At 32.8% G+C, this 19,752-nt stretch overlaps 1 protein-coding gene across 1 annotated transcript; it reads left to right on the forward strand.

Annotated features, from left to right (window-relative positions):
- Positions 1-4,462: 4,462 nt before the first annotated feature.
- LOC108906697 lies at positions 4,463-10,805 on the forward strand. The gene is made up of 4 exons (XM_018710033.1): positions 4,463-4,927; positions 7,234-7,490; positions 9,724-9,864; positions 10,128-10,805. Exons 1-4 carry the CDS (start codon positions 4,669-4,671, stop codon positions 10,485-10,487), a joined length of 1,017 nt encoding a protein of 338 aa, XP_018565549.1. The 5' UTR covers positions 4,463-4,668; the 3' UTR covers positions 10,488-10,805.
- The last annotated feature ends 8,947 nt before the right edge of the window (positions 10,806-19,752 follow it).

Below are 19,752 nucleotides of genomic sequence, written 5' to 3' on the forward strand. Positions count from 1 at the left end.
TCCGAAAATACCATGGTTGTTACCGTAGAGCAGTGGCGTACATGTGCCCAATTTCAAATTATTTCACTTACTAGTTTTTAAATTATTTAAAAAAATTAAAAACATTTTTTGAAGTTTAACACCCTGTATCTATTTAAAGAGGCGTCCTAGATAAAAACTTTATGGGGAAACTCCTTAAAATCCCTTAAAGCCCTTAAAATTCACCAAAGAATACGAGGTTTCATTTTTGGTCACCATTTGCGAATCACCCTGTATACATTAGCTAACTTTACTATACATTTCTACCTACAGGGTAAAAAATATATATCTATTTTTCATTGTTTCGAATAGTACTCCACCAAGCATGTTGAAAATTTCAGGAGATACATTGCATATGCATTTAGGGACAAAACGAATTTTAAAAATGAGCCTTTTTATTCTTGACATTTCGACAATTTGGACAAAAATTAAAATTTACTCAACGTTCATTAAAAATTCAGGGGGTATCAACCAGAAATTTGTATTACCAATTGCTTAAAATTTATATATTTTCATTTATATTGTAACTTAGATGGCCATCAAAATTTTTCTGATATCTACTTATAAGAACAACTGTTATATAATTTATACTAGGTCGGTAATAGGCATACTAATACTTCAAAAAATATAATTACAGGAAGATGTTTTCAACAAATCAATTAATAATAATAAATACCTTTATTGTAAATTATGAAAATACAACTTACAAAGGACGAAGTTTAGCTAATGACCATTCTTTTTAATCCTACTTAATTTTACCCAAACTTAATCAAAAATTAATATAATTATAATGAATATTTATAAAATACTTTAATATGTAATTTAAAAGAGTTATTGTTATTTGCAAATTGAGACTAATTGAATTAAATATTTTCACAGAATTAAAAATAAATGATAGCTGAGCTGTGAAGTGTCACAGTGAGCGACATTCGATTACGTAAATTTATTATATGAACTGATTCCCGAAATACAAGGTTATCTTTTGAATATACTGAAGACGATGTTTCTACTTATTAGACGATGGAGAAAAGTGACAAATGACATTTGAAGAGGTTATCAACTTTTAAACAATGTAAATTACTGAAAGCAGTCTATAACAATTATTCTGTAGGTATTTTTTGCAACCTAGCATAAGTTTGATAACATTGTTATTGATTGACAGTTTGTATTATTATTTAATTAAAATAGGTTACACAGAAATAGAAAATTGAAATATTATTTAGAATTTTCTACTTGTGTGTAACCCATTTTAATAAAATAATACACATTGTCAAACAATAACAATGTTGTCACTGTCACGGGCTACCACATAACATTGTTCATGAGTAATTAGGCCTCTCACGGCCTAATTAGTGAGATTTTGTTAAATTACCTATACGCATTTTGGACCGTATCAATGTTCGATATATCAAAATATGTTATAATTAAATCTGAAAATCCGTACGTACCTAATTGGAAAAAAGGCAGAAATGGCTTAAAGAGGTCTAAGAATTACAATTCTCTTAATAAAAAAACCTTGTTTAGGTTTTTTAATAATATCTCGCTCATTGTTAGATATGTACCCACAAACCCTATATGACTGCTCGACAGGAAACGTTCTATCCAAATATGTAAAAATATACAGGGTGTTCCACTTACTTTAGCAAAGTTGACATCCGCGGTCATTTTATTTGGACTTTTCTACTATCATTTTCGAAAAATTCATAAAACATTGTGCAACTTTTGTATTTCACATTTTTTTATAACTCTAAAAGCAAAAAAGCTCAAAATATAGTGAATCACCCTGTACAAAATTCAGAAAACACAAGATAAACATACGAGGTAAAAATATGCTTTTTCCACCTATTTTTAATGTATTGTCACTTGTTTTATACCCTGAACCAAATTTATATAACTGGTACAGTGAAGAAATATTGTTTCTAACTTGCTCAGATATCCTAAAATGGACAAAAAATTGCGTATAATAAACGCTTCTTTAAGTATTCCTCATGATATCGTACGAACAGATTTTTGTACAAATTCGCATGCAGTGTAATCTCTGCTTAAATTGTTTGACATTTTTACATGTGTTCATCAAACTCAACCTGTTTATCTTCATTTGCTTTGAAAATATCAAGATCGTTTGTGTCATATCGTGATAAAGTTGCTTTTCTAATATTTGCCGATTTCTGTGTTTATATAACTGTATCGTACGTTTTTCCATTTAAGCCTTATTGTTTAATAAACAAGATGTTAGTGTTTTGGGATGTTTTTTTTTAATTTCTTTGTAAGCAAAGATCCGTATGAGGGTATTGTTCACAAAATATAAAATAATAAGTCTGACGCAGAGTAATATTTATGCGACTGTATCCTTGAGTGGACACTAGAAGATTGACAAAAGAAAATAGATAATATTTTTGTATAGTGGGTAAAAGAAATATTAAAATTATAGCAATGTGATCCTGGCTCAAGCCGTCATCGAAGCTAATCTAAAAATTAACAATTAACAATCAGTGTGTATATATTAAAATTTATTAATATTGTTAATCTTGTTACTTATCCTTTGTCTTTTCTACAAAATTGTATTGTGTCGAATTATTATATATTTTATCTCCTCAGGAGTTATTAGCTACATAATTTTAGTAAATTTTCGTTATAACGTTTGTCTATGATGTTACGTTTATTTTTTGAAATGCTGTTCATTATAGAGGTTTGTAGGGGCTGTCTGGAAATTTCTGGAAAATATATGTCGAATCTTATTGTTATTGTAAATTTATTTAATACAGACTATTTACAACTTTGAGAGGATTTATTTAGTGTAGGAACAATGTATTAATATTAAATATTTTTAACAAACAGATTTGTTGAAACTACAAATCGGCGCTAAAATTAATGAAAATATCAAAATTGTTAAAACTTATTGAAAATCTTTGGAATCGTCTCTGACTTAACATACTACATAAAATGAGACGAACATTTGTGGCAGTAAATAGCATGCCGTCAGCTTCTATGTCCCGACTTTTTTGTACAGTAGTAGAAAAATTATTTGGTAATTTCATTTCAGGTAAATATCAGTTCTACTGTAGTTTTCATTAGGTATGCAAAAGTGTGTATTTTATTATTAAAATTGTTAGTGATAAAATATTTAGTCATTTCCAAGATTGTTAACACGTTGTATAGTACTATACACAATCAATATATACAGGGTGAGTCTCCAAAAAATGGAATCCACACATCAAAATAATAAGAAAAAACTCAAGTGTTGTTCTTCCTTAAAATAAGTGTTTTTCCTAAAACAATCCCAAAGGGTTTTTTTCTACGTGCTCTCTCAAAAATGGAATTTGAAAATTAAAAACGAAAACACGTGGATTCTGGAAACGTTAGCGACTTTTTCAAATAGAAAACTATGCCAAAGATAAATAGATAGTGAATGTTTTTTTCTAGTGACTTTATTCTGTTAGAATTTTAATGCAAAGTGTTTGAAATAGTTCCAAGCAACCTGTGAACAAAAATAAGGAAGTGAAAAGTCAAATAACAACGGATGTTTGTTGGCGACCACCGGTTTTTCCTACAAAATTTAGAACATATTTTCGTGAGAGAAATGTCATTATCTGTAAACAAAAATTTTTCAAGCCAAGGTTAAGCCTGCCCGTGCCAAAAATTTTCATTTTCATTGAACAGCTGTGAAAACATGTATTCGACGTGGTTTGTAATTTGAAGAATATAAAATAAAAAACCGTAATTTACTGTGTATAACGTATAATGAGATTTTAGAATTACCCACACAGTATATGGAAAATGCATTTAAGATTAATTTATGGTGTAAGATTGCGTTAATTTTAAATTAAATACAATGGTACATATTTGAAACATTATTTAACTATTTTTAATTTTTTTTTTTTGGAAAAAGGTGGTAGATAATTATTTGTTCATATTTTTTCTCTCTTTAATTTGGTATTTTTTTATAAGTTTAATAAGTATTTTCAAATTAATTACATAACGCAGCTCATAGAATTTTGTTTATATAATATTTATCTATTTATTTTAATTAATGTTATATTTTTTAAAAACGTTTTTAATCATACAACAAGAACGCGGAATAACATATTTTCAATTAATGTTTTTGGATCTAAGGATGAGAAAAATAAATTGTACGTAAGTCGTTGTAAAATGCTGTTATGTTTCGAATTAAATTAAGTGCCACAAAAAAGCAGCCGAACCGACGTCGTACGCAAAGCAGAATTCCCTACGGTATCAGATTTCCGATTATTACGTCGGCACGACCGGTCATTTCTCGATAACGCACGGCAACTGGATGCTGCCTGCAAATGACGAAACAAAAAAGAAGCGTTTTTCGGAAATCGCCCGTAGATCGCTGCGATTCCGTCGGTGGCCGTGGTGGGGACACCCATTGATAAAACCCGCCTATAGACACACCTTCTTAAATAGTGAGTTTGTACTCTCTGCTGTCCAGTGCAAAGCCTGACATACGTCGGTGTCGGTGTAATCGAGTGGCCTGTGTTTACAAACACACGATACACGAAACAATCGAGTTACTATAATACAGAGTCAGCGCGCGCTTGATCTGCTCAGTTCAGCTTTACGACCACTGTGTCTGCGTGTATAATTTTCAATTTTTTTTTGTAAATTCTGCGAGTAAGCTTAATCGTAATGGAGTATCCTGGTCATTTGGAAGGGATGCTGGACCGCGACCAAAGAACGGCCAAGTTGAGGTTCTTCAACGAAAGTGATATTAAGCCAGTGCCAAAAACGTACAGTTTCCAGGACAGCACGCCGAACGGCACAACCCCTGCGAAACGCCACTGCTGCTGTCCCACGAGGACGAAAAGACCCAGCAGCAGCAGCAGTAGCAGCACCAACTCTTCTCACCTCGCCTGCAGGAACGGGTACCTGCTGAACACCTTCCAAAGTAAGTAGTACCGAGATACCGAAGCAGCCCTTACTTCCGATTCTGATCTATAACGCGCGGGGTGGGCGGAGCATTGGCAACAGGTAGCCAATGAACGTGGCACTCTCCCCGGTGGGAATTCTCAATTTCACGTTTGGATGTGCCCGATTTAATCGAAATAGCCGCCGTGGTCTCGGTATCGGAGCGGTTATGCCTCGGGATGCGATCTTGTGCGTGATGCCGACCGAGCGAGACGCCCCAACCCACTGGAAATCGCTCTAACTGGATGATTCATTCTTTTACCTGCGAAATTGACGCGGAAATCTCTGCCAGCCGAAAACGCTGCGGCTGCATAATTAGCGCAATTGTTTTGGATGATGCTTCCAATTTCCAATCCTAACCTTCCATAACTGAAGAAAATATGTCATTAGTGATTTTCTTTATTTCAAATAGCTAAGAATTACAGATAATAAAATTAAATAAAAACGTATTTTTTATTATAGATTGGAAAGTACATAGTCAGATTGTTGCTAAACTACAACGATAACATTAAATAAATAAAAAATAAAGGTAGTTGGAAGCTACATAATAGTAAACAAAAAATATTTAATAATCCCTTGACCAATTAGAGAATCATACATCGTGGTTATATATCCACAAATTGTATCATTTCAAATTTACTTTCTTGGGCAAAATAAATATATCTAATTCAGTGACAAAGAAAAAAAATGACACAATGGTAAATTGAAACAATTATACGGCTTCTGAGAAAATCGAGTCAGTTTTAGCGGATTTCGGCTCGGTGTTTCAATTCGAGTCAATTTTTTTATCGCTTCCAAGGACTCAATAAAAAATGCGCTAACAGGGAATGCTCCGCTCGGCGGCATTTTGAGTTCCATTTTAATGGTCGCATTAAAAACGGAATGGCTGTAGAAGGCAAGAAAACTGCAACGGTAATTAACAGTAGATTTTTTTCGAAAACCGTAAGGTTAGATAAAAACCATAATTAAATTAACCGGCACATTTCTGTCTTTGTGGTGGATTTAGAATCATTTTTATATAGCCGGCGCACCTGTGCAACTGCCGACAACTGACGTTTTTCTTGCGATTATAATTTCGCAAAAATGCGGTAAATAGTGTAGTTAAGGCCAAATGGCCGACAATTATGGGCTATTAGCGAATCTCATAGTTCATTGTAGCTGCTTTTAACAATAAATAGATCGAGTTACCTACACCTGGCCGGTAACTGATCTTTATGTACTGTTTAGTCGCTGCAGGAATGGCAACTATCATCGTTAGCATTTTCAGCAGCATTTAATCTGTCTCGGCCACTGAGAGCATCGACAAATCTTAATTCCGAGCGCATTCCGCCTAGAAGATTCCCACACTGCAAATCTAACGTAAATATAAGTCGCATGTTCATAATTTTGAACTTTTACATGTAAATATTAAACGCAATGAAAAATTAAATCAATTTCTTCGATTTCTTTAACTTAATTTTGCCGCAGCGTATTTATATTTTCAAAAGTCGCGGTAGAAATATTTCAGTAGTGCAAGTTGGAACATGGTCATAACACATTTAATGGCCCCGGCGATGTCTGTATATACTACGGTTTTTTACGGATCCATTATTCATAACCAGTCTATTTTTACACAAGGTCAATAGTCACAGAGTCCCCAGTCGTAAAAAATCGACAATTCCAAGAAACTACTAGGTAGTAAATCTCAAATTAATTTACTGTTACGCTGGTAATTATGTGCGACTTGCGAACAATTATCACAACATAAAATATAATAATCTGGATCACTTCCTACAACTTTTTGTGTGTTTGACTTCCGTTCAAAATTCTAGCATGGAACTATAACGATACGACTTACGCTCGATGTTTCGGTACTCATTTTCTAGTTCTGAAAAAGCTTTTAAATTTCTACAACCAAACAACATCACTTGGGTTAACGTCACTGAATAACAATGAATTTTTTACCGAAGTGGTACCACTGTCCTTGCCTGCCGCCAGGGGTCAAACTGAGGTGGTTCTGCGGCAGCCGCGGTTCCAACAAATTCTCACGGTCCTGATTATGGGCCCAGAGCTTTAAAATGCATATTTATATAGCTTGTGTCGTTTTATTCCTCACCAAATAACAGTACCCATCTAGAAAAGAAAAAAAAAACATTGTGCGACAACGTTAACACGTGCATATATAAAAACATATAACCAAGATTGGAAGTCTTGGTGTACTAGTATTTGGTCGAGTTAAAAATAGCATATTACTCCAAAAATTGACATTTTTGCCTAAATAACTAAAGAGATGATTTTCTTTTCCAGGTGTTAAAAACGTCCTTATAGTAGTCTGCCTTACCCTAGTGACCCTTCCTACTGCTAATTCGATCCCCGTCAAAAGGGACACAATGGCCGATAGAATGAGTTCAGATATGAAGTGGATCAATCCTTGTAATATTAACACAGGAGGTGAAATTACTGAAAACCCGAGAAACACTGACTTCAACAGCAGCGAGCTTGGCAAGATCATCGGAGAAGCAACCCGTGCTTTTATCGCAGCGAATAATTCCCTTGACGACTTTGTAAGTACTTTGCTTGATTAATTCATTTATAAAGTGCAAGCGCTGTTTCCAATTATTCAAACGAAAACTAAAACTAAATTTTCGATTCTAAATTATGTGGCTGTTGAGGATACTTCTGTTTGTTTTAAGTGTAAAGTCCCCGGCGAAGCCGCCTCAGCTCTAGATCAGGCAACAGGATTCTGCGACAATTTTGTAAGTACATCTCTGCTGCCTGACATTCCAATAAATTAATCATAGATGCAATCGACGTTCAGTTCAGTTTTTAAAAATGCAACATTAGAGTGTTATTGAGAAAACATTTTTGACTCACGAAAGACTAAAGAAAACTGCTATTTTTTGTTTTGACCCTTGAAAATTTATCTCATGAACTAGTAGCGACGTTTATTTTAGTCGGGACTGTACTTCTGGGTGCAGTATACACTCCTCGCTAAATATTGCTACATCAATGAATAGAGGCTCGTTAGAGACTAATTACTGCACGCTTTTTCTCTATTTTTGCCTGAATCTAGAGGTCAGTTATCTAGAGAGGAAGTGTGTTATGGTCCGGCAGAATTGCAGCGACTTCCTTTTCGACGAATCGATAGTCTTCAAAGTAACAATAGTTATTTTATTAATGGCAGAGTGGCAGAGGAAAACGACACCTCTTGCCGGATGTAACAAAGACGCAAGTTATTTATATCCGATAGAAAAAGAAAGAGATACTCCGTCGCTCGGCAGAAGGAAGGAGAAGAAAAATATGATAGTATGTAATCAGACATCAAGTGACGGTATAATATAACACCTATTAAGAATACTAATTCTGGCTCGTAGTATTTTAGCTGGCCGTTGAGACAATTAATGAATGAAATGACGCGTTTGTTAAGAATTTGACAGTTAAAGTTATGCTGATAATAACGATGAGATGACCTGGCCGGAGAATCTGGGACGGACACAAAAAAGGGACTTAGAATGCCCTAATGAATGTCGAAAAATATTTCGTTTCTTTATACACGTTATACAAGGGAACTGGAAACAGTAGTATTTTAACTTTTAGTACAAATTGTACCTTATTCAATTCACTCAATTTTGCTCAATAATTTATCAATTTTTGTCCACACCCACTCTATTAGTATGAATACAACTAAAATTTTATGAGTGAATTTCAACAGAAGAGAAGAATTTTACTCAAATCCGTGACTTTTGACTTTATTCTGAGTATACAAAACCAATCAAGTGTTGACTTTTTCTCTAATATGACTTAAATTTAATTATTAATGAGTAATTTTGTACTATATGCTCAATATTGAGTGAAAATGTACTCAATAATTTCACGCAATGGATTCCTCCGTATCTTTATTGCCTTCACTTACACCAATTTTTTTACAGCGTACATTAAAAACGCTTCTCCATAAATAAAGCTGTTACATATATTGAACTCCAGAAACCACATCATGGTTAACATTATCAGCAGATTACATATTCAAGTCCTGTTACAGTTCCTTTTGATGTTTTTTGCTTAACCATTGAACCAGAGTTTAGAAAAATATGAAAAAAATGATTATTACAGCTCCAAAATAAATCTTTTGAACTATTGGTCATGTTTTACTCGTATCTGAGTTCATCTGTAGTACCTACGGATCTATAAGAACATATGAATCCTCGAATAGAAATTTTGTAGTATACATGTATATGAATTATTGTATTGGATTCGGTGAAACAAGTACTAGCGTTGGTACTACCCAACCTCGGCAGTTTCTCAACACGTTACAGTAATCGCAACACCTGATGTTGCTCCAAGGAACCCACGCGCCCACCGAAAAATTCTCTTTCCTCTCCGATCATTCCACATACTTAAAAGTTCACAGTAAATAAACCCACGCAGCATATAGTCGGCGGCAAGCTGTCTGCTAGGCAAGGCCAGCCATGATCCCGTTTCCCACTTATCTGAGTTGAACTTTCGAGCGTTTTCAGATAACGTGTGCTATTCTAACACCATCACCAGAAGATAACATGCCTACATTTCATCCTTAGAACACAAACCATTAGATATATACAAATTTACTTATTATTATCGTTGTTTGTCGTTATTATTTCAATGATCGCACTTCATCTGTTCGCATGAAGTCGCATCATTAATTTTCAAACGGCAAGGCCGATTAGGGAATAATTAGGAAATAGATTTTGCACAAATAATTTGTATAAATGGGGGAAACTTGGACCAACTTTGACTTATCTTCTTGTCTTTTTGTTTCAGGCATTCGGAACCTTTGGTAAAAATGAAACGACTGTCCACACCGATTTTATTAATAAACGTTTGCCTTGGTTAGAAACAGATTGGTTGGGAAATAAGCGTCTTCATGAAAATATTACTGCCGACGAACTTGCAGCTTTAAAGGTATGTCAGAAATATCAACATTCTTTACAAATAACTATGGCATAAGTGAATATATAGATATATTAAATTATTTTTGAAGTGTGAGGAATATTAATAATTATTTATTTTGTGCGGCCAAACGCCATAAATAATTAACTACAGAAAATAAATATTCACTCTTTCCGGACATTATTTCGCTTTCAAAATATTTTTAATAGTTAGCCAGTACAGTTGTTTCCTTTGCGTTTATCCCCGGCATCTCTAATGATTGTTCTTATTTTCAGGTTGAGGATGTATTGGTGAACGTTTATAAAATTCTACAACGACTGGCTGTGGGCCTGGAACAAATAACGTGGGATCAGCAGGACAAAGGAGACAATTTTAAAGAATATTTTGCAAACTCTGAACTTCAATTGAAGACGGTTCTCTGCGAATTGTATACTACCATCGAGGCACACGGACTTAAAATGCCTGAATACCCGACCAGGGACATTATGAGCGTGGATGAGAGGAGTAAAACCAGTAATACTGAAAGGAAGATTAGGGATTGGCTCATACTTAGGGACTATATCAATACTTTAGATTTTTTGAAACAATCTCTCGAACACCTAGTGAAGGATTTGACTAGCTCACCCGAAAGTTAATGAGTGTTTTTTTCTTAGTCCTATTTCAAAGAAGCGAAGACGGAGAGAATTTTAACGGCCTTGCGACAAGTTTTAGGCAAGATATCATATATTTCCAAAACGGCCATAAATCTACTTATTGTACTTGTTAGGATGATGTTATTTATTATTTAAATCAATATTTATTAAGTATTTATTCTAATTATATAATTTTATTTATTCTAAGTTGTAAATATATATTATTTTAAAAGATTTTAACGAAGTATTATTACTGATATTGATATTTGTGACTGAAGTTTGCTATATACATATATTTAAAATATAACTTAAATTTCTTTAAATTTAGATCTGTGATACAAATGTAGTACTCACATAAAATGTTTTTTTGTTTTTCAATGGTTGTTTCATTCTTTCCATATCTTCCCAAAAGCGGAATATTAACTACAAAAAAAGCCAGACTGGAAATAAATTATACATAAAAAATATTAAAAATATTTTAAGTACCTAACAAAAATACATAAAAATATTGGGCTTTGTGCATTACATAATATTACATTATATAATATTTACATGGAAAAATTAATGAGGGGCATTTCAATTCAAAAATTATTAGAAATCACATGTTTATTTATTTAATCAAATAAAATTTAAAAAAATAGATTTTAGATTAAATTAAAAACATACAGGGTGATTTCACATTATATACAGAAACTGCAGAAATATTAACAGCCAAAAAATAAACGGAGTTTGCTCTATAAACTTTTTTTCTGGGGGACGTGGTAAGTAAGATACAGGGTGCTCAAGTTTCCAAAAAAATATATATAACGTATTCAATTAATTGAACATTTTATTGAATATAATATTAACCTCGCGGTATTAACCAATAGCGTGCTACTGAAAGTGCCGCTCCATTTTCCTAGGAAAAAAATACGGCAGTGGCGGTTTTTTGTAAGAATAATGTTAAGTTCAGGTACTCTTACTTTGAATGAATGAAAAGCGTTTCTTGGTATTTTTTAATAGTAGCAGTATTTTAGGAGCTAATTTACTTATTTGCCGACCACAATGTTCAAATTTAATCCACATACCTATATTTGTTTAAAATCCATCTGCATCCATTTGTTTAAAATCCAACTGAAGAAAGGAATTATTTTGTCTGCATTATCAGTTAGTAAGCATTACGATGATCTCGTTTTAGTATCATAACTAGCTGTTTATTTCTGAACATGCAGTCCTTGGTCTTATGAACACGAGACCAATTGTGGCAAAGAATAGAAGAAAATTGTAATCTCCTCAGGGAAAATCATGTCATGATAAATTCTTCTATAAATAGCCTGATTAGAAGATGTCAAAAGTACATCGATGCGAAAGCACTTCCTTTTGAACAATTGTTATTTGCCAATGTTATTTTTTTATTTAGTTTGATATTTTTCCAGAAATAAAATTATTTTTACAAAAAGCCGCCAGTGGCGTAACCTTTTCTTGAGAAAAGTTGGCGACGCTTTAGTCAGTGGTTAAAACCAGGAGGTTTTCATCAAATAAACACTAAAACAAATTAATTTATTACGAAAATTCAATAAAACGTCCCAAATTTCTCCTTTTAGTACGTGAATGTAACATTATTTCTACAAAAAACCGCCAGTGGCGTATTTTTTTCTTGCACACCACTGGTTAAAGCCACAAGCCATATCATAAAGTTCTATAAAAGAATGTTCGAAAATGCTTAGTTTTCAAGATATAGAATGTTGAAATTTGAAAAATATTCTGAAGTATTTTTGAAGAAAGAAGGAGTAAAGTAAAATTTCGCTGAATAAAGCAGTGGCGGGAATACGGGAGATTCGCTACCACAAAAACTCAAAAAGTTCAACGACATTAGACATTTGTGATGGGTGTTACAATAACAATGTTCGTTTTCAATTAATTCGAACATCATTATCAATCGCTTCAATGAATTTAAAATAATTCTAGAACTACTAGTTTCACAAAGAGAAAATTAAACCTCTTCTTCCACGAGCGATAGTTTTCCGTTTATTTGTAATGAGAATTTGTACAAGAACGACTTTATTTATGTATATTAATGTTGTAAACGACTACACAGTGAAAAAATAGCTTAGTGTAAATTCAAGGTTATATAATATGTTCGAAATTATTTTGGTGTTGCATTTTTAATTAGAAGAACTAAAATGTGAGAATATGATCATACTGTGTAAAAATCAGGACAAACAAAGACCGACGCACAGTTGGACTCTGTTGTTAGACAATACACATGTTTACTTATTTGTAATTAAGAACTGATTTTAGTTGGTTTACCAAGCTAATTCAATGGTTATTCAAGCAATATTTACTCAATGAATACTGTTATTACCTTAACCTAAGTAAGTGTAGACTCGAACGCAAAATTGTGTTGATTTTAAAATACGATACAACTTTTTACTATTAAAATATTAAGTTTGCATTCGTACCAGTTGTTTAACTGGATTCTTTTTTTTTATTCTTCTACGACACTAATAAATAAACAAACAAATCATTTATAGTCCAAAATTTTATACTAAATACGTTTTTTGCATAAAAAAATCTAATATTAATGGACCAATATTGCTGTAGGTCGCGTCATCTAGCGGCAATGATGAAATTGATACCATTTTCGTATTACGCATGCTGATGAATACGATACCAGATTTCATCGAAATCCGTTGAACAACTTTAAAGATATTTCAAAAAATAATTGGAAAGAAAATTAATAGAACACCCTGTAGAGCGAAAACGAGTAACATTTTGCTAAGGCATGTTGGGCCTAAATGCTTTATTTTGATACCAGCTATCACTTCCAGTTAATGTTTAATTAATTAATTGTACAGAAAATCGAATTAAACATACATTTCTAAATATTTATTTACCTCCTATCCTACTGCATCCGTTGCAGGAATAAACATATGCCCTAAGCTTTTTCAAAAGTTCACATTTGTACAAAATATTTGTTAACTTCATGAAATAGTGTCGTTTTCTTTGAATATTCAATCTGGAAAATTTTCAGTTCGTACTACTGACTAGAAAATCGAGGGGAGTCCAGGTCCTTTTTGCTTAATAAATAGCGTATACTAGTAGAAATAAATAAAAGGTCTTCCATTAAGGGGTTTCGCTTTGAATTGAGCATCATTTTTTACTTGTGACAGACGGAGTTTAGTTATATACAACGAGATTAATAAAAACGGATCTACATTCCTTTGAGCAACGTTCAGAAGTGTCGTGAAAATTTCGTATGAGACAGTTCGAAACATCCGTACCAGGTTTGGTCGCAAAAATACGACCAATCTGATTAAACGAAAACATTGCTGTTGTATCTGCTTGTGTCACATAAATTCATGGTCTGTTGCAAGACGTTTGCAGCATTTCACAAACCAGGATACATCGCATTTTGCACAAAGATTTAGACCTGCATTCTTATAAGAGTCAACTGATGGCAATAAGCGAAATTGTCGCATCTGGAGCTCCGAAAACCCAAGAGTAAATATTAGTGTCAGATAATCTCTCCGGTGATACCGCTACAGTAAATGGCTGCGGGACGGAAATATGCCGACTAATTTTTTGGACCTACGATTGAAGAACTGAATCTGGAAGACGTTTATTTACAACAGCGTCGCGGAGACTTCAATCGGCCGTCTAGATCATATGATTTGGCCCCGCTGGATTTCTTTTTGTGGGGTTATGTGAAAGGTAAGGTGTACGCTAATGCTTCAAAAGTGATTGGAGCGCGCGAACACAATATCCGAATTTTTTTTCTACAGAGTTGCCTACTTTTCCGAGCTGCACAAAATGAAAATATATTTGCATATACAGGGTGTTTTTAATTTTTTTAAATGGAAACCTATATTTTTTATGGCATTATCGAATTCTACGTGAAAAATTAACGGGACTTTGTGTTATGATCCCTATTAAAATATTGATAGTTTTCGAGATAATCGACTTTTCATTTTTTTTCTTGTTTCGTCACTTCTAGTAGTTGACATAATTTTGATTGTATGACAGCTAGAAAATATTTTTTTTCGGGAACTGTAGAGTGAAGATGGCTCTTTCAAAAAACGTATCAAAAGTTGACCTGCGATATACAGGGGGCAAAAAAAATCATACCAAACCTGATAATTTAAAATTTGAAAAATCTCGACTTTTTCAAATAGAACATCCTGTGTTTTATGATTTCATTAGATGACTTTCTGTAGACCCTACAATTGTAATGTGATTATTTTATTGTTATTATGCTTTTCTTATTACCTATTTATTTTTCAGGTTAGAGAACACCTAAATCACGTATATTCAAACCAGTGGTTAGGTCGTGGTAGTCTAGTTCCTTGGCCCGCACGTTCGCCTGACTTAAATAGTCTCGACTTTTTCTTGTGGGGTTATATGAAGGAGCGAGTATACGAAGTACCACCAACGGATATTCAAGACTTAAAAGAAAAGATTCCAAACGAGTTTCTAACGATAACGCCTCAAATGATAAGAAATGTCCAGATTCATTTTCATCGTAGATTAATGCTTTGTGTAGAAAACAACGGCGGACAGTTTGAACATTTATTTTAAGTTAGCTTGCGACTATGAGTATTCTTTTTTCAAAATTCTATTCATCCAAATTTTTTAATCTCCAATTTCACTAATAACTTTCCTAACTACGGTAACAGTGCTTGATTTTCGATATGATACGGATGAAACTTCTTCTTCAATATTTTATTTGTCAAGCTTTTGAAAACTCTAAGGTTAATACTAATTTACTGGCACTAATATTTGGATTTTCAATAGCAGACGACACAACTTTAAACTAAATATTATCGTTATTACTTTTATGTCTCCTGGTAGTTTTCTTATAATTCGCATTTGCTGTTCATTCAAACCCTTCCTTCATATTTTCAAAACAGTGTGAATCTCTGTAAATTTGGATTATTTGCTTTGTAAATACGTGCTGCTAGCAAATATTTCCCATATTTTGCTAATTCTTAATCACTTGTAGCGATTTTATAGTTTTTTGATTTTATTCACAAATAAATGGTAACTTTCCACAAAGACTTATTTATTAAACTCAAATATCTAACTCTTTCAGTTATTAATTTTTATTTTAAATAGTGTAGTTAGACAACTAATAAATTTAATAAAACAAATACCCTTACAACATTTTTCCCGACAAAGGAACGGGCGCAAATCCGGTATTTTACATAAAAATGTTTTTTTTTGCAAAAACTACGCAACTTAGGTATAGGGAATGCTATTAAAAAATTGTAGGGTCTACAGAAAGGCATCTAATGAAATCATAAAACACAGTGTGTTCTATTTGAAAAAGTCGAACTGTTTCAAATTTTAAATTATCAGGTTGGCACGATTTTTTTTGCCCCCTGTATGTCGCAGGTCAACTTTTGATACGTTTTTTTAAAGAGCCATCTTCACTGTACAGTTCCCGAAAAAAAATAATTTCTTGCTGTCACACAATCATAATTATGTCAACTGATAGAAGTGACGAAACATAAGAAAAAAAATGACAAAGTAGTTTTGACCAAAAATCATAAATCACCCTGTATCTCAATAAAGAATGGCCAACTAGTCTATAGGCGATCCTAGTTACCCTAGATGTCCTCTATCTTCCATTAAGCTATGTCCCTCTCGTGATGCAACACCCTGTATAATTATATAAATTAATGTTTAAACGTGTTGTACATGAACTGAATTTTTTCGAAAACGGCTGATTTTTTGGAAACAAATGTAGAGAACCTTTTTTAAAGAGTTATGACCAAAGTATTTAAAAATTCAGTTTTCAGCTCTATAAAATGACACCTGTCAAAATTTTGGCCCAACGAGTGTAGTGGCAAATCCGTTCCTGACTTCCCTGACAATGTAAAACTTCTACTGTGGTTAGGGTTTCTAGTCGAGACTTCTCGAAGCGAGAATTCCCGGGAAATCTGGCCTTACTCGAGACGAGAAAAAAGTGTCGAGAAATCGAGAAATTTAAAAATCACGCGCGTCTTAAGTTCTTGATTGGAGTTCGTTTCGTGCATGCGTTCAATTCGTTTCTCGACAAATAACTGAGCGGTTACAGTGGTTTCTCGACTAGCTCATGATTTATTTATTTTAAGTTTCTAAGGCGTTTTACTTTGACGATTCTTATTTTTTTAATGTACTTTGTTATAAGTCTGTGTAGAAATTTCTGTTCCTTTAGTTGATTGTTTTATTTTTGTTTTGTTAATTAAAAGATTGTGATTATAAGTGATAAATTAATAGGAAGAACGCTTCTGTATCTTTAAATTAAATCTTGTTCTTTTTAAGTTTTCTTGGGTTAAATTCCTTATTTAAGTACTATTTGTTTAATGAATAGACTGCATGATTAATGATTATTGGAAGAAAGCTACGATTCAAAGACATTGAAATAAACATAAGTATAATGAGTGTTTAATAAAAAAAAAACAAGTTAAAGGTTTTTAAGAAGAAGATACTCGACGTTTAATTTAGTTTTGTTAGTAGAAATAGAAACATATATGTAATTAATAAAACTACTGAATAAATAATAAATGTTAATCATGATTGCTAAGTATAATAGCATGTTTATTGTTTATATTTCGCATTGCAATACCAAAATTATGCCTTTTTTAAGTTTTAGAAATTTCTCGAGAATTCGAGAATTCCCGGAAATTCCTAGTCGAGAATTCTCGACTCCCGAGAAAAAAAAATAGGCCGAGAAATCAGAAACCCTAACTGTGGTATGCTTTTATGGCCTACATAAAATATTAAAATTCCATTAAATTATACAAGTCGGTTCAAATGTTAGAACCGAAAAGTTAATCGCTGGGTACCCCTTTGGGGCTCTATATCCCCGTTAAGGGGCACTTTAGGATTTTTTTTTATGACAAACTAAGGTTATTTTGACCTCCCCTATACACTCCCGAGAGTCTGCCGTATACTTACTAGACACGCAGTATATATAAAATAAAAAATATGCTTATACATTTTAAATGAAACGTCTTGAGGGAAGACCCGTTATAATAAAACGTCAACCAAATTGGCACGTAGATAGGTCTTTAGCGAAGACACAAATTTGACTAGAGTGTATCAAACGAGTCGATATCAGTCTTGAATGACTTCCAAAATATCCTGTAAGATATTTAGAGTGGCATATATGCGGGACCATAAATACTTAACCGATTTAGCAGCACGAGAAACTATTTACGAAGACATGTAACTCCTTCCTGTACGTACAAACAAACGTGATATCTCATTTTCGAACAATAGTCAATAAAATATCCGCTATGCGCTGCTTAATACATATTCATTCAAGACTAATCTCTGGCTGACTGATGTGGAATTTACGAGTGAAATTATCTACAGCTAGCGCAGCAGGTTCGAGATGGAGATTGTGGATTTATCAGTTGGTAATAATTGTTATTTTATGATGTGAAACATGGATGGAAACAGAAACGTCGGGATTTATGGACTATGTACGTGGCTGAAATCCCTTAATGGGATTTTTTCCTTTTCAAGCAAACTGGACATGTGCGCTGCTACAGTGTGGAACAATTCGCGGGATATAAAACTGTTTTAAATTCTACCAACAAGAATTTAAAATGTCACTGATATTGCTTATGCATTAACGTTTCTAGCAACCGGCTATTTTTTCAGTCTTAGATTTTTTAAAATTTGACGGTCATACGATTTTCTGTATGCCCATTTAATTTGACATTTAAAAAGTACTGATAATGCACTGTGAAAATAATTTCACTCAATTTTACGCAATTTCATTCAATTTCACTCAATAATGTGTCGATTTCTGTCAACACCCGCTTAAGTGAAATATTCACTGTATTAGTATGAATACAATTAAAATTTTGTTAGTGAATTTAGTACAACAGAAGTGAGTGAATTTTACTCAAGTGAGTTATTTTTTACTCTATTCTGAGTATATAGAACCAATTAAAAGTTGACTTTCTCTAAATTTAACTATTATTGAGTAATTTTTTACATAGACTCGGTTTATATTCTTTTTAAATTTTAATTTAAATATCACTGTATTAAAGTCATAAACTACTAAGCTGCCACAGTAGTTTCTACACGGATCTGTTTTAGAGACTCAATTATGTTTTTAGTTATTGTAATCAAACCACTGTATTTAAACATGTCAGTCACCAAAATAGCCGAATAAATAGATACTACAGGCCACACACTACGTCATGAGATGACCTAGTGGGGACGGTGGGAATAGACAAAGACAACGCACGACAACCATATAATGGGATGGCGGAGAAACTGGGAAACACCGTAATCAAAACGTCAAAACTTTGACACCACTGAATATTCTGAAAATTGGATAAGTTCATCTGATTTCCAATTGTATTTCAAGGAAAATATCTACTTCAGTTTATCCTAAAAGCAAACCATTTTCGATTTAATTTTTAATTTTAAAATAAACTTAAAATAAAGGAAAGGTTTTAGATTCACTTTAGATTTGTTCAACTGTGTGATAAATTTATTTTAGTCTAAAAAAATATATTAAACTCGAAAATTATTTGTTTTTCGAATTGAAGGTAATATTTTTTCTTTGAACTGCCATAACTTATCGAATACTTAAAAAATACTCACTAACGTTATCCTATTGTCATATTTTCTCCACCACTGCAAGAATCTTGGTATTAGAGTATTGTATGAAGACATGATTTAATATAACGTACACCAAATTTGGATCAAATACTTCTATTACTTCAGAAAATATATACAGGGTGGGCCACCAGTAACGCCTCGGTCGCTAGGGATCACACAGCAAATGTTATAGAAACCTGTTTAGGTGAGTATGTTTAGGTTGGTTACGGTTATATTTTAAAAATATTTTGAAATATACAGGCTGTCCAGGAAAAGCGTACCTCTAAAAATTATGTATTTTTAAATGGAACACCCTGTATTTTATTAAATTTTTGAAAGCACCCTAAAAAAATAGGTGAACTTTATTAAAGATTCTGCATATCTTGTTCATAAGATATTTCAATTTTAGTGAAAATGCAAGCTTAGAAATTTAATATTTGCAATAAAAAATAATTTTAAGGAAACAGCTTTGGAGTATTTTAGATCCTTGAAGTTATAAATTATATATTTGTTGTCAATTAATATTGTACAGGGTGATCAAAAAACTACTGGACACTTTAAACAGCAATAACTTGGTTGTTTTAAATGGGACACCCAGTATATTGTTACTTTGGGAGTTAGGAAATTTAAAGCTACGTATACACATCTATACAGGGTGTTTATTGAGACTTTTCTGCTTATT

Source organism: Anoplophora glabripennis, unplaced genomic scaffold, assembly GCF_000390285.2.
Source record: "Anoplophora glabripennis isolate ALB-LARVAE unplaced genomic scaffold, Agla_2.0 scaffold64, whole genome shotgun sequence".
Lineage (NCBI taxonomy): Eukaryota > Metazoa > Arthropoda > Insecta > Coleoptera > Cerambycidae > Anoplophora > Anoplophora glabripennis.